The sequence below is a fragment of the Poecile atricapillus genome, chromosome 15 (assembly GCF_030490865.1).
Source record: "Poecile atricapillus isolate bPoeAtr1 chromosome 15, bPoeAtr1.hap1, whole genome shotgun sequence".
In the NCBI taxonomy this organism is placed as follows: Eukaryota; Metazoa; Chordata; class Aves; order Passeriformes; family Paridae; genus Poecile; species Poecile atricapillus.
The window spans coordinates 320774-340159 of record NC_081263.1 but is presented as its reverse complement, the minus strand read 5'-3'; the positions used below and the strand labels follow the sequence as shown (position 1 = coordinate 340159).

At 41.3% G+C, this 19386-nt stretch overlaps 1 protein-coding gene across 3 annotated transcripts in view; it reads left to right on the top strand.

Moving 5' to 3' along the window:
• The window catches only part of PREX1 (phosphatidylinositol-3,4,5-trisphosphate dependent Rac exchange factor 1), a 123626-nt gene that overhangs the window by 60424 nt on the left and 43816 nt on the right, over window positions 1–19386 (top strand). For 2 of the 3 annotated variants that reach the window (XM_058850525.1, XM_058850524.1), the window contains exons 4-10: window positions 927–1031; window positions 3856–3957; window positions 9520–9681; window positions 10090–10223; window positions 13536–13651; window positions 14605–14754; window positions 16799–16946. In XM_058850525.1, the coding sequence (XP_058706508.1) occupies window positions 927–1031; window positions 3856–3957; window positions 9520–9681; window positions 10090–10223; window positions 13536–13651; window positions 14605–14754; window positions 16799–16946 (917 nt within the window). The remainder of the gene's footprint in view (window positions 1–926; window positions 1032–3855; window positions 3958–9519; window positions 9682–10089; window positions 10224–13535; window positions 13652–14604; window positions 14755–16798; window positions 16947–19386) is intronic. The other variant, XM_058850526.1, reaches the window with a different exon arrangement.

Below are 19386 nucleotides of genomic sequence, written 5' to 3'. Positions count from 1 at the left end.
TGATCTAAATACACCCTCCCAAGCTCCAAAGCTGCAGTCAGAAACCTGAGCAGTGACATTTTGTATGCACTGATGTAACGGATGATCTTGTGTTAATGGCTGCTGGTTTTAGTTTCAAGCATGGTGCTTGTATGCATCCAGGGAGTTGAGGAGAGGTGAGAGGAGAAAATGTGGGAAAAACTTCTCTATCTGTTTTACTCTGTAATTCTCTTGTTTTTATGGTTGACAACAATCCTGTTGCCTTTTTTCCCCTACTGTGCTGTGGTCACAGGCTTGCCTTTTGCTGCATCTGGTGGTCAGAAGCTTTTGTTTCTTTGCAGCTTCCCAATATTGCACCTCAGTAGCAACGTGAACTGCTGCCGATGAAGGATAAAAGTCCTGAACATCTGCATTCCAGCTCTTTGTACCGTACTCTTTGTGACTGTGCCTTTATTTGCTTTGTACCATTGTTCTTATGTTTGGACATACATCTGTTTATTCTTAATTCTTTCTTCTGAAGAATAAATAGATATATGTCCAAACATACATCCTCCTGCAGTAATGGTCAGCCCCCTTGCTCCTGGCTTTGTTTTGCTCCTGGCTACTTTCATGGAATATCTTGACACACATGCAAGTTTTCTCAAGATAGCAAAATCCCTCCTTTCAAGAAAGAATTCCTATGATCTCAGTGAAGCATTACGAAGAAAAGTGCTGAAAGTCTTAGTGCTCAGGAAAATCTCTGTTAACTTAAAACAGAGTAAGTCAGGAATTAGTGAATACCTGTATACATTATTCACATTGGATGAGTGTCACACACTTCATGAAAACTCCAATGCTAATGCCACTTGGAGTCCACCTCTCTATGTAAAGAATTTGGTAACAGACTGTGGCAAAATAATCTCTCTAGTGGTGTCTGAGTCAATAAGTTACTTTGTTTTTCCTTGCAGAAAGACAAATTCTTTGTGTACCAGGAGTACTGTAGTAACCACGAGAAAGCACTCAGACTGCTGATGGAATTGAACAAGATCCCGACAGTGAGAACATTCCTTCTGGTAAGCACCTTCTCTAGCACTCTTGACTGAATGATCTGACTTTGCCCTGTGCTCCTAGTAACTCTCTGGAATCCCAGGAATGCTGGGCATTTTGCAGGTATTACCCATTGCAGGTATGGAGCACTCAGGTTGGAGGGGTACTGAAATCACTGATGAGCTGAGGCACAGAACTGAGCACTACCAGCACAGGTGATGGCAGTGGAAACCAGGAATTTTTTTTTTTAAGAATCAACATTAAAAAAAAAGCACAGATGATGAAAGGAGTAATGCAATAAATCAGCAGCAGGACTGAAGCTAGTTCCCATTGGATTTGGTTCCCTGCTCAGTTCTCTGATCAACTCACCATTTACAGGCTCATCAGAAAAATGTGACCAGCTTCTGACACCCCTTTCTCCATGAGTCCAGCTGTGGGCAAGAAATTTATCTGGATGAATTATTTTGAGTGTGTCATTGCTGCTTAAATCAAAATTAACCTAACTCCCATCCAAGGAGGGAGTGTGGATATACAGCCTTCAAAACCCATCCTAGAGGCTGGGCTGGGATGAGAAACAGTCAGGGGGCACTGCCTTTTACCCTGCATTCCTTACTTGTCTTTTTTTTTCTTGGTTGTTTCTCCTCCTTACTTTCACCCCAATTCTGCTTGATTTTTGAATGTCTTATTTTCATAGCCATTATGTAGGTGAGGGAATAATTTGTCACATCAGCTCTTTTCCTGTTAAGTTCTACGAAGTGAAGGCTGTCTTCCTTGCAAAGGACTTGCTTTTCTTTCTGCTCTTTTTTTTAAATTTTTTTTTCCCTTGCTGTGAAAGGTCTATTCTTTCCCAACGTAGTAAAGCAAAAGAAAACTTCCATGTAAACATCAGTCCCAAGCAGGGCCAGAGCATTCCTTTAGCTGCAAGATACAGGCCTCAGAGAGAGCCTACCCTTGTGCTGTTGCATAGGCAGAGTCTCTTTGTCACATCTGAGTTTTAATGAACCTTATCAAACCTTATCAAATTTCTCTTTACTTTGAATTACTAAATGACCCTTACCTTGTTCATGAGGGTTTTTTGGGTGCTTCTGGTGAGGGAAACCAATGAGAAGGAGGAGAGAGGGTGCATGCAAGCACTGTCCTTCCCAGCCTTCAGAAGGTTCTCTACTTCCACTGGATTGACAAAGTTTTCTGTTGTGTTAGAGACACCAGCTGGCAAACTGATTATGAGTGCCAATAAATATGTCATACTGATTGCTGTGGTTTGCTGCAGCACCTGAATCCAAGAGACTATAAAATGGTAGTAAATATGGGAAGAAGGGCAGCACTGATGTGTCTACTTGGCTGTGGTGCTGTAGTTTCTTCCAGGCCTCCCTTCCCTTCTCCTCTGCCTTCCAAAGCAGTGCTACAATGCTACTGTGCAAAAAAGGCAGCACTATAGTACAAAGCTTTACTTGTGAGAATAGATTTGGCCTGATTGCCCCCTTACAGCTGCTGAAACATAGAATGTGGGAGTGTGTTTGAAAAGTCACTAAGTGTTAAAGGGCAGATTTAAGCTCAGAGCTATAGAGAGGGCTGAAAGAGGAGATGGGAAGGACTGAATCACTTGAGACTTGGAAATTGGACAGGGAGCATTGTGAGCTGGGTAGTCAGTGCCACAGATCTAGAATAGCCTGGGGACAGGTTATTTTACAGACAAATGTCTGTAAAAATGCCAGTTAGGACTAATGAGATTTTATATATGATGTCTTTGAACATTCCTTGAAGAATTGTAGGGCTACAGCCAAAAAACTCACTAAATTTTTGAGTGGGTCTAAGCCACTGCATGTATTTCACAGTGGAAAACATTACTGCTTATGCCCCAAAGCAGGCACTTCTTGGCTGAACTGCATTTAAAGTTAAACTTCTGTGTGGACAGGACAGGTTGGAACTGGTGTGACTTTTGGAGCAAAGTCCATATTCATGGTTGACCATAGGAATGTGGACTAGTTTATCTGAAATAGACTTGAAGTCCACCTGAATCTATTACCTGTCTCTGGCAGCAGCCAATAGTAAAATCATCAGGAAAATGTGTAAAATAAACAGTAGGGCGGTATTGATTTGTCATAAAGATCACAGATTATTGTTACAAATTAAGGATAGATCAAGGACTATAAGGTTTTTTTCCCCCAGTGTCATACTCTGTTCTTAAACTCCCTTTCTGTATCAATCCTGAGAAATTAATTTCCATAGTCTGTTGGGAAGTTCCATGTGTGCTGGTTAGCCAGCCAATGTGCCTGAGCACAGCTGTTTTTCCAGCTGTGCTCAGGCATAATGTTTTGCCAGAGAATTGGTGGATGTTTGCAGATGACTCATTTGTTTCAATTACAGGTCAATTCAGACATAAGAATTGGACTAAAGTTAATTACATGATTACTAGTTAGCTGGCTTTATTTTAGCCTTCAAGAATTTTCTGGACCAGCAGTATACAATTTTACATAGTGAACAAAGACAACAGGTTGTATCTGTTGTGGGGGTAAATTGGATTATTTTAAGTAATAGTCCATTTAGGTTTGCTGTTTGCCATTGTATTGTTAGGATGGTTTTTGAGTCATCAGCTGTGTAGTATTTCTCTGAGAAGATACCTTTCTGCACAGCAAATTTATCCACAGCCAGTTTTCTTCTGCTGATGCCTGCAGAACTTTTCAGACTCGATGGCTGCATGTCAGTGGTGAATGAAGTGCCATTTCCTGTACCTTAGGTGTGGTGAAGTGCTTTCTCACCATAACTCATGTTTAAAAATACAGAATCATGTCAAAAATCATCTGAAAGCTTTTTGTCTGAGGTAACATTTGTTTCTTTTTTTGATTATAGGGTTGCATGCTTTTGGGAGGCAGAAAGACAACAGACATTCCACTAGAGGGTTATCTGCTGACTCCAATTCAGAGAATTTGCAAATATCCTCTTCTGCTAAAGGTAAACCAGAGAAAGTATTTCTCCAGATGGTTGATTTATTCTTGGAATGATTCTGCATCTTTTTTTTAGCCCTGACTTTTGTTGCCACTATTGCTTTCCTGATTTACACTTCTGAAGGCTGGATGTTCTCTGAAGGCTGGCTGCTGGATCTTTGCTGGCAGGCTGCTAAATCCTGTTGTAGTCTGGGTAGAGCAGACAGGGTGACTTACTGACTAACCAAAGCCTTTTGACTTCAGTGCTCTTCAGATGTTTATTAAGGGTCGTGTGGACTGTTTTAGCCACTTCCTGTAAAGATGTGTTCAGCTAGAATTGTGCCAGTGTTCTGAGGGACTGGATGGTTCTGGGGACTCTAAAGGGATATGTTTTTCATTACAAGGTCTTTAGTTTCATGGTGATCAGGTCAGTAATGATCAAAGTCCTGTATCTTCTGTCAGCTGTTTGGCAGCTGTTTTGAAAACTCTTTGGCTGTCTCAGGTGAGTTCCCAATGGGCAAGTGTCAATCCAGAAATGATTATGGTATCTGGCACTAATTGGCTCCCTTGCTAGTATTCTTACCATAGAAGATAAAGCATAAAAGACCTGAAAACAGCTCACTTGCCTCTCATCCTTTCTGGTCAGGGCTGGGTCACCTGCCTGGTGGGGACAAGGAGAGGGAAAAGGAGAAAGCAGTTTCTGGGAGAGCTTGCATCCCCCAGTGGCCTCGTAGATACTCTGTGGCTGACAGCTGTCAATCTTCCCTGATGTCAGTCTCTTCTTCAGCCAGAGTCACACTGTGTTTACTAAAAGAAAAGTAATTTTAAAAAAATACAAAGGCTTTCCCTCATATTTTGAAAGAAAGGTCCCTTTATGAGTTTTGGAAAAAAGTAGGAATTCTCTGGTCAATGTATGTCAAAACTTCTGGGGACCAAATATCCTTTCTTTGAAAGCCAAAGCCAATACCACCAAGATGAAGACTGAAACCACAGTTTCTTGCTTTCCAACCACAGTGGGGTAGGGATGAATTTGTCCTCCCTGTGGCTACCCTTGGCTCTGGGACAGCTGACCCAGACCCACATGTACCTGTGGAACAAACAGCCTTGCAGGGACGGGCTGTGACTCCTGGGCATCTCCTGGGGCTGCATTCCATTTTGACACGGATTTCTTCTTGTATACAGGCTGATAAAGATCACACACTCTTCACTAGTTGAAACTTCCTGGTCAGGAAATAAAAGTTTTAAGAAAAAGTAGAGAGGAATTAGGTTTTCATTAGGCAACATATCTGCTTTAGTCAGTGAGATAATACCATAACTAGAAGTTGTTCAGCTCAGAAAATACCAGTGACCATTATCAAGTGTGGTTGATTCTGATTCTCAAAGGTGGTGAATTCATAGCAAATAAATTGTGTCCCATTCAAGACTTATTTGATAGTTGCTAGCATGCAATTACCAGAGTGGATACAAAGGTCTCAGACATACGAACAGTTAAGGGAAAACACAGACGGATTCTGTTCGTGCTGACCAGGAAAATGGAGCGCTCCAAGCAAGGAAAAAACCAGATAGATATAAAAATAGCACAACCCTCAAATTAAGTGTTTTCTCTCTCTTTGCTACTGAACTTCAGTTATGGCTCCTGAAATAGCTCTTTTGTATTCATGGGGATTGGATCTTACTTTATCTTATTCCCAGGGCAAACAATTACTATTGTATGCCAGCTGATGAGAAAAGTCCTAGACCAAAGCTAGCCTACCTTCCTCTTTTACTTTGTTTTTAGCAAGAGTTTGTGTACATCCAGATTATCTTGTAACTTTGATATGACCTTGTCTAATGTAAGTATTTAGTGCAGCCGAGTGGGTGGGTTTGATAAGGCTAGTATGCACAAGGTAATTCAGACTTGTTTGTGTTTGAAAGCAAACTGAAGTAGTAGGGTAAGGCACATACTTTAAATACTGTAACTACTCTTTATTAATAACATATATATCTATGTGTGTATGTGTTCAGAACAAATAGCATCTGGCATGGAGTTGATTTGGGTTACTTAATTAGGAATAATACACTAGAGTATCTCCAAGTGCTGATCCAGTTTAAGTAACAATATTAATATTTTTTGCCCCAGGGCAGTTCTTGTCTGTCTCAGACAGCATGCAAGAAAATTAGTATAGTATTTGTAGTCAGTAAATTAGTTCCTTTCAACTGGGAAAGGGGCATGGACTAGGCTCAAGCAAAACAAAACTGTTGGCTGTGATAGGCATTGGTGTTTGGGAAGGAGGAAGGTAGCAGGGGTAAAGGGACACCCAGAGGGCATCAGCCGTGCGAGCTGCTGGAGCCAGCATGGGCTGGAGAGCTCGGGAGCAGATGATTCCAGCCCTGGGCTTGGGCCAAGGCAGCTCTGTCTCGCTGTGCTGATTGTGGCACTCTATTAAACAGCCACAACCCTACTGCTGTCCTGTAAACCAGTCTCTCAACAAAAATAGTCTTTTCCTCTTAATAAAGAAAGTTTATGTCAGCAGGAAGCAAACCCTGGGGCATTGGTGATCATGAGTTAATCAGAGCATCGTGTGGGGATTAGGCATGGTCACTTCTGTCTCCTTCCTCTGGCACTGGAGGAATGTGCAGCACATGAGAGCCTCACCCTGCTCCTGAGAGCCCGCAGGGCTTGGGCCTTGCCTGAGGTCTGCTCTGTTAAGGGTTTGCTCAGACTTCAGCCAGAAATGCACATTCCACCTCTGATCCTTAAAAAACATCTGAGGGTACACAGCTCCAAGGGCGATTAGGACAGTAATTATGTATTGCTTCATGTGGGGAAGAGTCACTGGCCCTGGGAGGGGCAGGGAAACCTGAATGCAGGGAGCAGTCACCAGAGTCCCAAACCCCCGGGAAGGAAGGCCAGGCACACGCAGGCCTTCATCAATCCCTGCCTGCTCTTGGAAACGGGAATGTGGGAAACCACTGGTGTGCATAAGAACAGGATGAAGGAAGCTTACCTTATTGTCTCCCTATTCTCTCCATTCCTCTTGTAGCTATTCAAGAAACAGGACCTTCTATTTGGCCATAATTGTGAATATATTTATCTTTGGGGGATTGGCTTTTTCTTCCCCCCTTCCCTCCTCCAAGAAAAGTTGTGTTGTTCTTAGATTCATGACACTGTGTAGTTGAAGTCCAACTTTTATGTAGCATAATATTAAAAATTATCTATTCCCTAAAGAGCTGTAAGGAGCACTACCAATTTATAAATCATGCTTTTGTCTTCCACACATATGTCTAATCACAAATACTTGCTGATATTTATAAAACCAGAAACATGTTTTTATTGCATTTTAAATTAGCATATGTTGTAGGTTCGGTGGCATATTGAAGCTAACCTGTTTCATCTGATCTGCCATTGCTTGTCAAGTGTTTACCCTGCAGAGACATTGACATAAATTACAAATTTTAAAAATATGCAGAATAAAAAAACTACTGTGATTTGCAGGTACACAGAAGAAGTCTGATGTAACATTTATTTTCTGGTTAATTTTAGTGGAAAATGAATTTTGTACAGGCAAATATTACAAACTGTAAAATACAAATATAAAACTCCCAGGAACATAAGTTTACACAAAGGTGGTTTGGGCTTTTTTTGCCTTTTTATTTTTTATTTTTTTTCCAAGCACATTTGGAGATGAACTGTTGATTAACACAACTTTTTGAGCTGATAAACAAAGGAGTACGCTGTGTTTTGTTATCTCTGTAAAGGTGTGTTGCTCGGTAGGCCAGCGAGGGCCACAGCTCTGAAGCCGTGGCCGGTGCGTGCCCGGGGCTGAGGTGCAGGGCAGCCTGGCAGCACAGGGTCAGCATCCCATGGATGAACACCATGTTAGGCCATGTCTGAGTGTCCTCAGGGGAATAAAGACAGGAGGAATGAATTTCCCAAATAAAAGCTGCAAAGTGTATTTGCTGTCAGTTTGAAGTACACAGTCAGTATTGTGTGGCAAGGGAGGACACGGGGAAGGATGTCAGAGACTTCTTTAAAAAAAAAAAGAAAGATAAGTGTTTTATGAATTATTTTAAGAAACTCTTGGCAAGAAGTAGAAGTGGCAGCAGCCTCATTTCCTGGCCCTGTTAGTGCACAAGTTGCAAGGAGATAGCAATCCCAGACAGCTGTGTCTGTGGGCTTTGTGGAGCACAGGGCATACCCAGGGATTGCCATCTGGGCTGTCAAATGCTCATAGAGTTTACACATCATAAATGTGTCACTAAAATAAAGAAGTACCCAGAGCTCTCTCCCTGTGTTTCTGAAGTGCCAATTTGGGAAATGGCAGTGTCAGGGCAGCACAGCTTTGCCTTGGATGGTTTCAGCCAGGGCAGTGGAGGGGGTGGGTGCCAGTCCCAGCCAGAGCCCTCGCTGCCGTTCCCAGCCTCCTCCTGCTGCTGGGCTGGGACGGGAGAGCAGAAGATGCTGTTTGTTGCAGCAGGGTGTGCTGGGAATGAAGAGGTCTTTCTCTGTATTTTGGGATATTTCTGAATGGGATGTTTAGACAGTGCTAGTGTGTACATACCTGTTTCCAGTGCAGTATGGGTGGCACTGGAGCTGCAGAGCTTCACTGATTTTTAGTGAGAGTCGTCTGTGTTGCAATCAGGGAGCAGAGGCTAGCCACCAGCATAGTCACCAAAACATAACACCTGGCTCCTGCCTTTACTTTTTGAACATTTACTTTTCTTGGCCCCACTTTCAGCAAAAGTAGAGTAAAGACTTCCACAGGGAATTTCTTTTTGATGTCAACTGACATTTGTAGCAGTGAGACTCCTTTTCCTGTGCATCTGTTACTCTGTAAGTCACAGGTGGATGGAAGCAATCTAGCTCCATTCACATCACAGTGCTGGGCAGTCTCTCTGGCTGTATCCAAACATATTCTTGTGTCTCTTGCAGAATCATGAGATTCAGCAGCACAGCACCTTTAAACAACCAAATAACATAATGATACAAAAGATAGTGAAAAAGTTAAGTATTTCAGTTTTCAACACCGTATTATGTATCAAGGTAAAATTACCAGCCATATTTTAGATTTCCTTAATGTGTTCTTATTCAATTCTGGCTAACTATGAAATACTATTGGTCTAAAATAATGATTAATTGTGAGTTGACAGTGGTTGCCCTTTTTGCCATACTCATTCATATTGTCAGGTTCTGAGCTTTGCCTCTGCTGTTTTTTAGTGGACGAGGCTTAACTGGGCTGTTGTGCTTTGACACAAGTGAAGCAAACACTCTTACAGACTCCTTCAGAGCAGAGATGTTTGTTTCTATGTCAGGACACATGCCACATCCTTCTAAAAATACAAAGTAAACACATCTGACACAGCAAAACATACTTGGCTTGAGCTCTCTTAGTGTAGCATATTTAACATGAGCAATTGCCTCATTTATTTAACAACATTCATATTAACATTGTACAGATGAAGAATAGAGGACAGCACCTGCAGTAAAATGTCCCCAAATTCTCTGTAATTTGCAATGGTTCTAGCATTTTCCTGCAGGATTGCTTGCTAATGCTCATACCTTTCCATGAACCACTACTCGGTTTCCATGCTTCTCTCTTTTTTTTTAAAGGAATTAGCTAAGAGGACTCCCTCTAAGCATCCTGATCACCCAGCTGTCCAGAACGCACTTCAGGCAATGAAGACAGTCTGTACAAATATCAACGAGACCAAGAGACAGATGGAGAAACTGGAAGCCCTTGAACAGTTGCAGTCGCACATTGAAGGATGGGAGGTAGGCTGCAGGACCACCAAGCTCCCTGGAGGCAGTTCATGCACAGTTTAATGACTCACACTTTATAGGGATTTATTTCTGTTTCTTTTGTGACGTGTAAACACTCTTGAAGGGGTGGGCAGCATCACTGAGGAATTTAGAATTTAGAGCTTATTTTGTATATGCAGGCTGCTGATAAATTGTAGCAGAACAAGTGGATTATGAAAGAAGGGAAGGTGTTAGAGCTAGAGTGGAACAGACATCTTAAATGGGCAGATCTCACCTGAAAGGCAAATAGATCTGGGTGAAATCCTTATGACTGCATCAGTTATTTCACAGTTTAATGGCAGATAAAGTAAGAGCATGTTAGTAAAAGACCTTCATTGTGCACTCAAAAAGGAAAATTAATCTCTCTTTTTTATGTTTTAGGGGTCAAATCTTACAGATATTTGTACACAGCTCTTGCTGCAAGGGACTTTACTAAAAATCTCAGCAGGAAACATCCAGGAGAGAATGTTCTTTCTATTTGATAATCTCCTGGTCTATTGCAAGAGGAAATCAAGGTGAGTCCCTCTGTACTTTCAGTTTTACCATTCAGAAGATTCCTAGGTGGAAGCTGTGGTCAGTTACTGATCATTCACTGTATTCTCTGTTGCTCTGTAGGGCTGAGTCACAGGTGGAAGTTTCCTTTGTTCTTGACTATTTTTGTCACTTAGGCAATAGGAGAGAGAAGTCACTATGTGGTAGGATAAATAGTCCAGGCAGTATCACTGTGCCCCTCTAAGAAGTGTGCAGTCCAAAGAGGAGTTAAAACAGTGCAGCAAAAGCTGAGAGTACTTACAGACAAAAAGCTTCTGAGGGCAGCTGCGTCTCCAGGAATTACGTGAAGATGCCAATTTGCATTGTGAAGTTATGCTAAGCATAAGAGGGTGATGTGAAAAATGATAAAAAGCCAAGATAGGGGAAAGTGGAAGACTAAGCAAACATAAAATAGATGCAGGGCCGAGGGGAGTGGGAAAGAGATGAAGATTTGGCTGTTGCTGTTAGTGTTTACAGCCCATGTGCTCTGTTTGTTGTTTTCCTTTCTTACCCTAGGAATTTTTTTGCAACATCCCACCTAAGAAACCTAAAGTATTATTAACACCTGCTGCTTGCAATTAAAATAACATTGGCAGAGTAGAAGACAACTTGCTTCTGCAGCAGTTATAGAGTATTTCAGTTCCTGAGCTTTTCACCTTCACAATACCAGTCTCATTCTGAATTTACAACGCATTCTCTGCACTCTTTTCTCCTCTTCTTACCTTCTCTGTAATACAATCCCCCTGCTTCAAGTTGTACGTCCTTACTGGTGATGGCCAAATAGAACAGCCAACCAAATTAGAAATTCTGTAAAACCAGTGTTGTCTCCAAAGAAAAATCTCATTTCTTAAAATTTGTGTCTTTTTATCCTTTTTTTTTTTTTTTTTTTTCTTTTTCTTACTTTTTTTTTTCCCTCAGGAAAACAACAGAAATTTTGGAACCACTAAGCTGTGAAAGGTGTGAGCTAACGTCAGTAATGTTCAGAGGTTTTTGTGTGTATTATGCCAAATCTGTACAACCTAAATACAAATTATTAGGTGACATCTACATTCAAAATTAGATGAGATAAAAATGTTTAAATTTAAAAAAAAATTACACCATTAAATCTAAAATACTTAAAATGTTATCTGCCTGAAGCATTCTGACTCTGAAATGGCACAAGGGAGAGGAAACACTTCACTTGGACTCTTTATCAGATTTACCAAAGTGCAAAATTCTGTATGAGACCGAGTTCACAAATATGTTTTCTAACAAAAACTTTTCCTTAAAAATCCTCCAGTTAATTTGATACTAATCTTTTGCTTCTTCAGAGCTCTTAGAAACTGCTTTTCTGGCCTGTTTGTTGTTGAGGTTAGCCTAACTCCAGCACTGTCTAGGCAGTTTTCCTGGAATACTAGATTTAGAAAACAAAATGTTCTAGTGCCCTTTAAGTAGAATTTTCTTTTTGTACAGGAGACGTTACCAAGCTCCTCTGTGGCTTGACTTCATTTTGGAGGAGGCTGCAGTAACACTTGGGTTTCTCAGGGGACTGATATTGTTTACCTTTGTCTGACAGTGTAACTTGAACTGATGGGATGTTGAGGATCCGATTTCCACTAAAAAACATAATATTTCATTAAGTCTGCTGGGAGTTGCCTAACGTACAAGATATATTTTGATCACTGAGCTGCTTTAATTTTGGATATTTCTGCTGTCTCACTGCTATTTATCATCAGTGTAGAATGGAAATCAATGTCTTTTCCTTTGTGTTGGTCTGTCAGTTTGGCCAGCTGCTCTCAAACAACGGACATGTTAGTGGGACATTCCTTAAAAAAACTCCAAACCTCATTAAGAAACTGTCTCTGTCTGTTCCTGTTTGAGATTAAATGACTTAGTTCTCATCTCATTTTGTTATGCTAACTTGTAGAAATCAGTGGAGTATTTATTGATTCAAAAATGCAGTCAGAATTCAGGGCTCAGTCTTGGATAAGTAGACAACAATGCAGCATTCCCATCTGGACATCTTATGTTTTCACAATAACGTAAATTAGGAGTAGGATTGTCTAACCCAGTGTAAGGTGTATTTAGGATCAGAATTAGGTCTGTGACTTTAGCTCTGCAATAGTTCCTTTTGCAGAAGCTTAGGGAAGACTGGCAAACTGATGACGTAGATTTTCAGGGCTGAGTATTGGTTTTGGTTTTAGCAGGATCGTAGACTGCTGTTTAAATCCTGATGTCAGGAACTGTATGTTTCATGTAGGGAAATAGGCTGAACATTTGAGGGGTTTCCCTGGGGCTGCCAGGGCAAGTTTTCTTTTGATTTGAGTTGTCTTTAGGAAAGGATCCAATAGCTCCAAGATCACAGTCCCTGTCAGTCTGACTGGATGTAAATATGTGGTCATCGCGAAATGTGTACTTGTCACTAAAGGTAGTTGTAAAAGAAAAAATGTCCAGAAAAAAATTGGTGATTCTCATCTCACCTCAGTTTATTATAAGTATTATAAATACTTCACTCTGACAAGAATTTTTTTTCCCCAGCTGATTTTTACTGCAGTATTTTTTTGAATCTTACGAGGTACTGGCAAATTGTCACAGCAGAATCTTCACTGACTGGAATTTGGACACCTGCCACCTCTTAATGACCATTTGACCAGTTGTATTTTGGCTTAGCAAGGTTATTCTTGGATAGTAAAGCACAACAGGTGTCACTTGGATAGCTTTAAGCCTATTTTAGGCATAAAAATCAGAGCATAACTAATAATGAAAAGTGCTTTCCTGAATTCAACAGAGACACTATAAAGCTTATGGATAAGGATGTAAACTTGGGTGCAAAATTGCCCTGGCAGAATTTTCCCTACAACACTGTGTAACACACGTGGCAGGCCATGTGACACTGGCCTCTTTACATAGTTCATTTCGTATTTGAAGCTTGGTGCATACCACAGATTGATCACAAATTTAGGTGAACAGAGGAGTTAAACGTAATGCTCTCAGGTGATGCTGCAGTTGTCATCCCGAGGCCATGTGCTGTTCATGGACATGCATTTCACTGAGTCATCAAGAATGTAAGTCTTGAAGGCACCCACATCTTCACATAATCTGGCAAAGCAAGCTCATTATTGCTGTACTAACACTGGTACACAGCTATCTTGGAAATCTGATGAGGATTCCGATTATATAACGGCAGAGGTGTGGTCAAATACCACTGGTCACTATATCAGAATCCTCCTTCAATAGTCATATCTCAGATTGACTTATTCATGTATATGTTAGACTGTTTTCTTATGTGTTGCTAACAGTCTTCATTCTAATTGCAGAGTTACTGGGAAAAAAACATCTAAAAGGACAAAGTCAATCAACGGATCACTTTATATATTCAGGGGCCGAATAAATACAGAAGTAATGGAAGTAGAGAATGTGGAAGATGGAACAGGTAAGTGACTAAATATTGTCTTTTAAGAGCACAGTGAGTTCAGATCTTGTATTGGAAGGTATTGAAAAAGTACTTGTCCATCTCCTCTAGTGAAATCAGAAGCAATCTATGGAACTTGCAGTGCCTTCATTATTGGACCAACTTACATGGTTGAAAGACTAGAAATGCTTTCAGGCACTAGTCCTTCCTTCTGAAATGACCTTATTAAAAGTATGTGTTCCCAGAGGCTTGTCTGGTTTTTTGTCCTAACCCAAACTAATTTAATAAAATTTTCCATCCTGTGTTTTTTACATCGTAAGCCATTACAGCTAAAATAGCAGAATTTCTGGACCTTCTTCTCCTTTAGAATGCCACTAAATACTAGTCTTAGTATTCAAATTAGTAGCATGGAATGTGGCCATGAGCAAAATACAGGAATGGCAGTTGTGTTGTCACTCTTGTATCCTGACACAGGCAGGAAGACCGGGTGTGTTTCTGATTCCATCCATCAAGGCCACACCACAGCTGCCCCTATTGTAATAAGTCAGGAATTAGTATTATGTCCTTTAAACAGTTGACACATAAAGAGTTTCCATGTCATGGGGACAGAAATTCTTACAGTACAGGAAGATAGTGTGTCCCCAGAAAACTCAGAACAAATAACCTGAACAAACATCACAGACTATTTCACTGATGGTCTTGTATTTAAAAGACTTTAGTTCTTCTTCAGAGGTGAAATCAGCAAGTGTCACTCTTAGGACTGAAGCATTCAGTCAGTTTGAACAGCTTCCAGAGTTTTTTTCCAGTACTTACTTCCAGGTAAGTACAGCTGGTTCCATGGGCAATCAGTGAGGAATACCTCAGGAATCAAGGTCTTCAAAGAAGATGGTTTTACTGGAAGTGCCCTACACTGGTTTGATTAAAGGACCAAGCTTCCTTGCTCACTGTGTGCTTTGTGTTTGGGTCTTTTGCAGCAGATTACCACAGTAACGGCTACACTGTGACAAATGGCTGGAAGATTCACAACACAGCCAAAAACAAGTGGTTTGTCTGTATGGCCAAGACTGCTGAAGATAAACAGAAGTGGCTGGATGCCATAATCAGGGAAAGGGAGCAGAGAGAGAGTAAGTGGATGATGTATTTTGTACTGCACTGAATGAATTTGTAGGACAAATGTATATGCACATACACATATTTGAGAGGAAGAGAAAAGGTTGTGCATTTTCCTTCATGGGCAGAATTAAAATCTGTCCTTAATGTTTCCCAAAAGCTAGGAAAGAGCTCTGAGGTCTCAGAAGGCTCTTGATTCATGAAAACAACAGGATTTACATCCAGTTAGGATGAACTTCTCTTCCCAAAAAATGCACAGTTCTCCTTTTCTCTAGCCTTACATTGGTCACTTAAATTCTGCCTAATGTTGATCTCTGCTAAAATTAGGCATGGAAGTACAGTACCACTTCAGGTTGTCTGTTCTCAAGCTAGTCTTGGAGGTGTCTAAAATCTGTATCTCTTTTGGACTCCAGAGTTGCCCAGGTTTGCAAGTTCCAGAGTAACATATCCAGAAAACTGTGTGTTCAGACTAGAAGACATAAAGCATCTACAGCATCAAAACAGCTTTTGCAAATGCTGTTGTCCTAAAGCAATTTGCAAATTTAAAGAGATGAGGGCCAGAAAATGCCAGTTATGAGGATAGTTATAACAGAGACACGTGCTATTTTCAGAGATCATCCCTCTGCCTGCAGCAGTTTTCAAGTTAGCATGAACTATGTACTTGGGACTTGTACAGAGTGAACATGAAATGATCTTTATATTCAGTTATCAGTCATTCTTTAAGACATGCAGTATTTATTTAATTTACAGGATAATATGATTGTCAAAGACTATTTTTAGTTTAAATGTATTATTAAATGGACTGATTAATAAAGGATGAGAAAATAATATGCCTGCCCAATTTTGATTTATTCACAAAAGTGAAATTGATTTCAGCGGTTTTGTATTTTTGGCTTCAAGTAATAGAACATTCAAAAAGTCTCCTGCTCTTCCAAGCATTTAAATACCTTCAACAAGTCTTACGGTTGAAGCTTTTTCAGGTTCACAAGTGAAATTACCACAGGAAATCAGTTTCAGAACAGTTTCAGAAGGCTGAGAATCACAGAATCATAGAATGGTTTGGACTGGAAGCGACCTTAAAGGCCATTTAAGGCCATGGGCAGGGACACAGTCCTCTGTCTGAGATTGCTCCAAGCCCCATCCAGCCTGGCCTTGGACACTTTCAGGGCTGGGGCAGCCACAGCTCCTCTGGGCACCCTGTGCCAGGGCCTGCCCACCCTCAGAGGGAACAATTCCATCCCAATATCCCATCCAGCCCTGCCCTCTGGCACTGGGAGCCATTCCCTGTGTCCTGTCCCTCCAGGCCTTGTCCCCAGTCCCTCTCCAGCTCTCCTGGAGCCCCTTTGGGCCCTGGAAGGGCTCTGAGCTCTCCCTGGAGCCTTCTCCTCTCCAGGTGAGCACCCCCAGCTCTCTGAGCCTGGCTCCAGAGCAGAGGGGCTCCAGCCCTGGAGCAGCTCCAGGGTCTCCTCTGGACTGGCTCCAGCAGCTCCAGCTCCTTCTGATATTGAGGGCCTCAGACTGAACACAGCACTCCAGATGGGGTCCCACAAAAGCAGAGCAGAGGGGCAGAATCCCCCTCCCCTGCTGCCCACACTGGGGCATCAGCCAGCCCACGGCAGGATTTCTGTGTGGCAGAGCATGTGGTTGGGTCATGTCCAGCTTTTCATCCACCTGCACCTGTGTTTGTCTCCAGGGATGCTCTCAATCCATTCTCCCAGCCTGTATTCGTGCTTGGGATTGCCCTGACCAATGTTCATCTTGCTTTGGACTTTCTTCATGTTCTGTAAACCATTCTGTTTAGTGTGATATGATATAACCAAAAATTTAAAGCTACTTTTTAAAATGGAGAAGAAAAGCTGCATCTCAGTGGTGTTAAACTTGCCAATGATAGTTTTATAGTCAGATTAAAAAAATTACCTAATTTCCCCCTTAAATGGAAAATAAGTCCATCAATTTTTGTGATTCTACCATTTTTGCTGTTTGGCCTCAGCTTTTGACTTTGAGCAAACATTTTATTTGATGTTAAAGATCTGAAGGAATTTCTGCTTTATATTCCAGGTTTGAAACTGGGAATGGAGAGGGATGCATATGTCATGATTGCAGAGAAAGGAGAGAAGCTGTACCAAATGATGATGAGCAAGAAAGTGAACCTTATCAAAGACAGGAGAAGAAAATTAAGTACTGTTCCCAAGTGCTTTCTTGGCAAGTAAGTGGCATTTGAATTCAAAAGGTCTTTCACACCAATTAATGGACTCTAGAATTTCAGGGGATGGCATTGTGACACAGATCAGATGTCCTTTGATGCAGCTTAATTAAAAAGGCCATAAACCCCATTACAGTAGTGGTTTATTAAAAATAATAATTTTGTTTCACCCCATACACAGGCTGAATATTGTGACTGCTTACTCTGTTTTACAGGAAGTCATAACAGCTGCTTCAGATCAGCAAAAGGAGTAAGGAAACTACCTTAAACTCCCGCAAGCTCAGGGTTGTTGGTGGCCTAACCTGTACTCTTTTGTATACAAGCAAATGCTTTCCAGGTGATTCTTAAATCCAGCAGAACTGTCCAGGCCTCAGGACTGTATTTAGAAGTTTCCTGTTTGTCAGTGTAACAGGCACAAATGAAATTTTGTGCATCATGTGACCTGATAGGTTTGTTAGAAGTATAGGACTTTATTGGCTGGGAAAAAACTCTTTGATTCAGCTGGATATTACAAAATAATGACAAACTAATTCTGAAGGATGTGTGAGGCAGCAGAAGAGATTCTGTGGGCGTCTCGGGTGACTGGCAGTGGCAGCACGGGGCTGCTGTAGGGACGTGTCCTGTGTGGCACAGCATTCAGTTGCTGACCTAAGAAGACTTTTCCACCTCAGCTGTTACTGATTGAAATGATCAGCTGTGGGAAGAAAAAAAGTTCTGAGGCAGATATGCATTCATTTCCCTTCCATCTCTGGTCTCTGTAAGAGCAGTTTGCAGCAGCATTGCTGGGCACAGGGGTGGAAATGTCTTTCTGCCTGACAGAAGGCAGGCTGGTAGCACAAGTTAGTGATACTTCTGCTAGAAAAAAAAAATCTTGATATTGGAGAAGCAGTTGCTTTTTTCTTCTTCACACACATCCTCCCCCCCTCTCTCCCCCGAGCTGATCTTGTTGGATTAAAACCGAAACCTGTAAGATCTGATTATGGCAGTTCCTATTTTCCATGCCAAAGAAGTACCAGGTCAGAAACCTAACGTTCTTCCAGTGCTGTTATGGATTAGTCTGTTGTGGGTTCCCTGATGCTATGCTTACTTTCAAGTCTTAGCCAGGATTTCCTGCTACTACTTTTCCTTTTAAAATGTCTGTTTTCTTACAGCCCTTAGTTTGCTTGACAGCCACCTGACACTCTGTTACTGAGGACTTGACCTACCTTTTCTAATGGCTAACCAAGCCCAGACTGAGATACCTACAGGTATCCTGATCTCTCAAAAAAGGATTATTTCTCCTAATGTTCTAGCTGTTCCCACAGCAAGTAACTCTGCTGATATCTTTTTTGCATTCACTTGTTGGTACAGTCTTGGGAAACTCAGCTGAGTGCAACTCAGTACATTCCAGCCATGACTGGCAGATTTTGTATCGTACCCAGGGATTTCCCTGAACAATTCATATTGGCTGTGACCTGTTTATTTTTGCAGATACTTCTGCTTAAGGGAGTCACTGATAACTGTGCTGAGAGGTATTTAGTGTCTTTTTGTTATGTGCAGCTGAGGGCAGCCCCAAGGCCACAAAAATAATTTTTCTCTTAGTGTATGAATATCAGATAGCATCTCATAATTCAAGAGATAATTTGGAGGGGGGAGGAGAAACAGCATGATCTAATCCTAATATTTTCACAGATATCATATGCATTTATTTATAAAGCTCTTTATTGAACTTAACTTCAGGAACTGACTGGCTTGAGTGGAAATCTTATTTTCCTGGTCACTCTTTGTGGCATTTAGGCAAGTAACTGGTGATACAGTTGGAATGATGTGTGTTGGTGTCACTGTGTGTAAATGATATGCTGGCTGTGCTTCTTTTCAGCACTGCAAAATCTTGAGTGTGTAAGAGAGAACATCTGGTATCCTCAGGAGATTTCAACCATATCTGATCAGATTGTACAGTCCTGGATGGGTTGGATTTTCCTGTGTATTTCTTGTGTAGAAACACAGTTGTTTCAAGTCCCTTAATTTCCAAGGTGTAGCTGGGAGATGGTGTCCTGACCTGGATGTCAGATTTTAGAACTGAGCATGGCAGCCCTGGGAAGTGAGGATTCTCTCAATTATCCTAGAGAACTGATTCAGAGAAGATGAGGAAACAAATCAAGCTTTCCCATCCACTCGTTGAGTTGACGACTTTGTAGAAACAGTCTAGTGTATTCCTTAAGAACCTCTTGAAATATTTTTGGATCATGCACTTTTCACAGCTTATAAAGCCTTCAGATCAAATGATTACCGATTTTGCTTCTGAATCAAATGTCACAGAAATCTTAAAGCAGCTCTTAAGAAAGCCATCCCATGATTGGGAAGCTTCAGAGCTGTGAGGGTAGCATTCAGTTATTTTCCCATTTCAGCTCACCATATCAACCTTACATTTACAATCCACATAAACTCCAGAGACAGTTCCAAA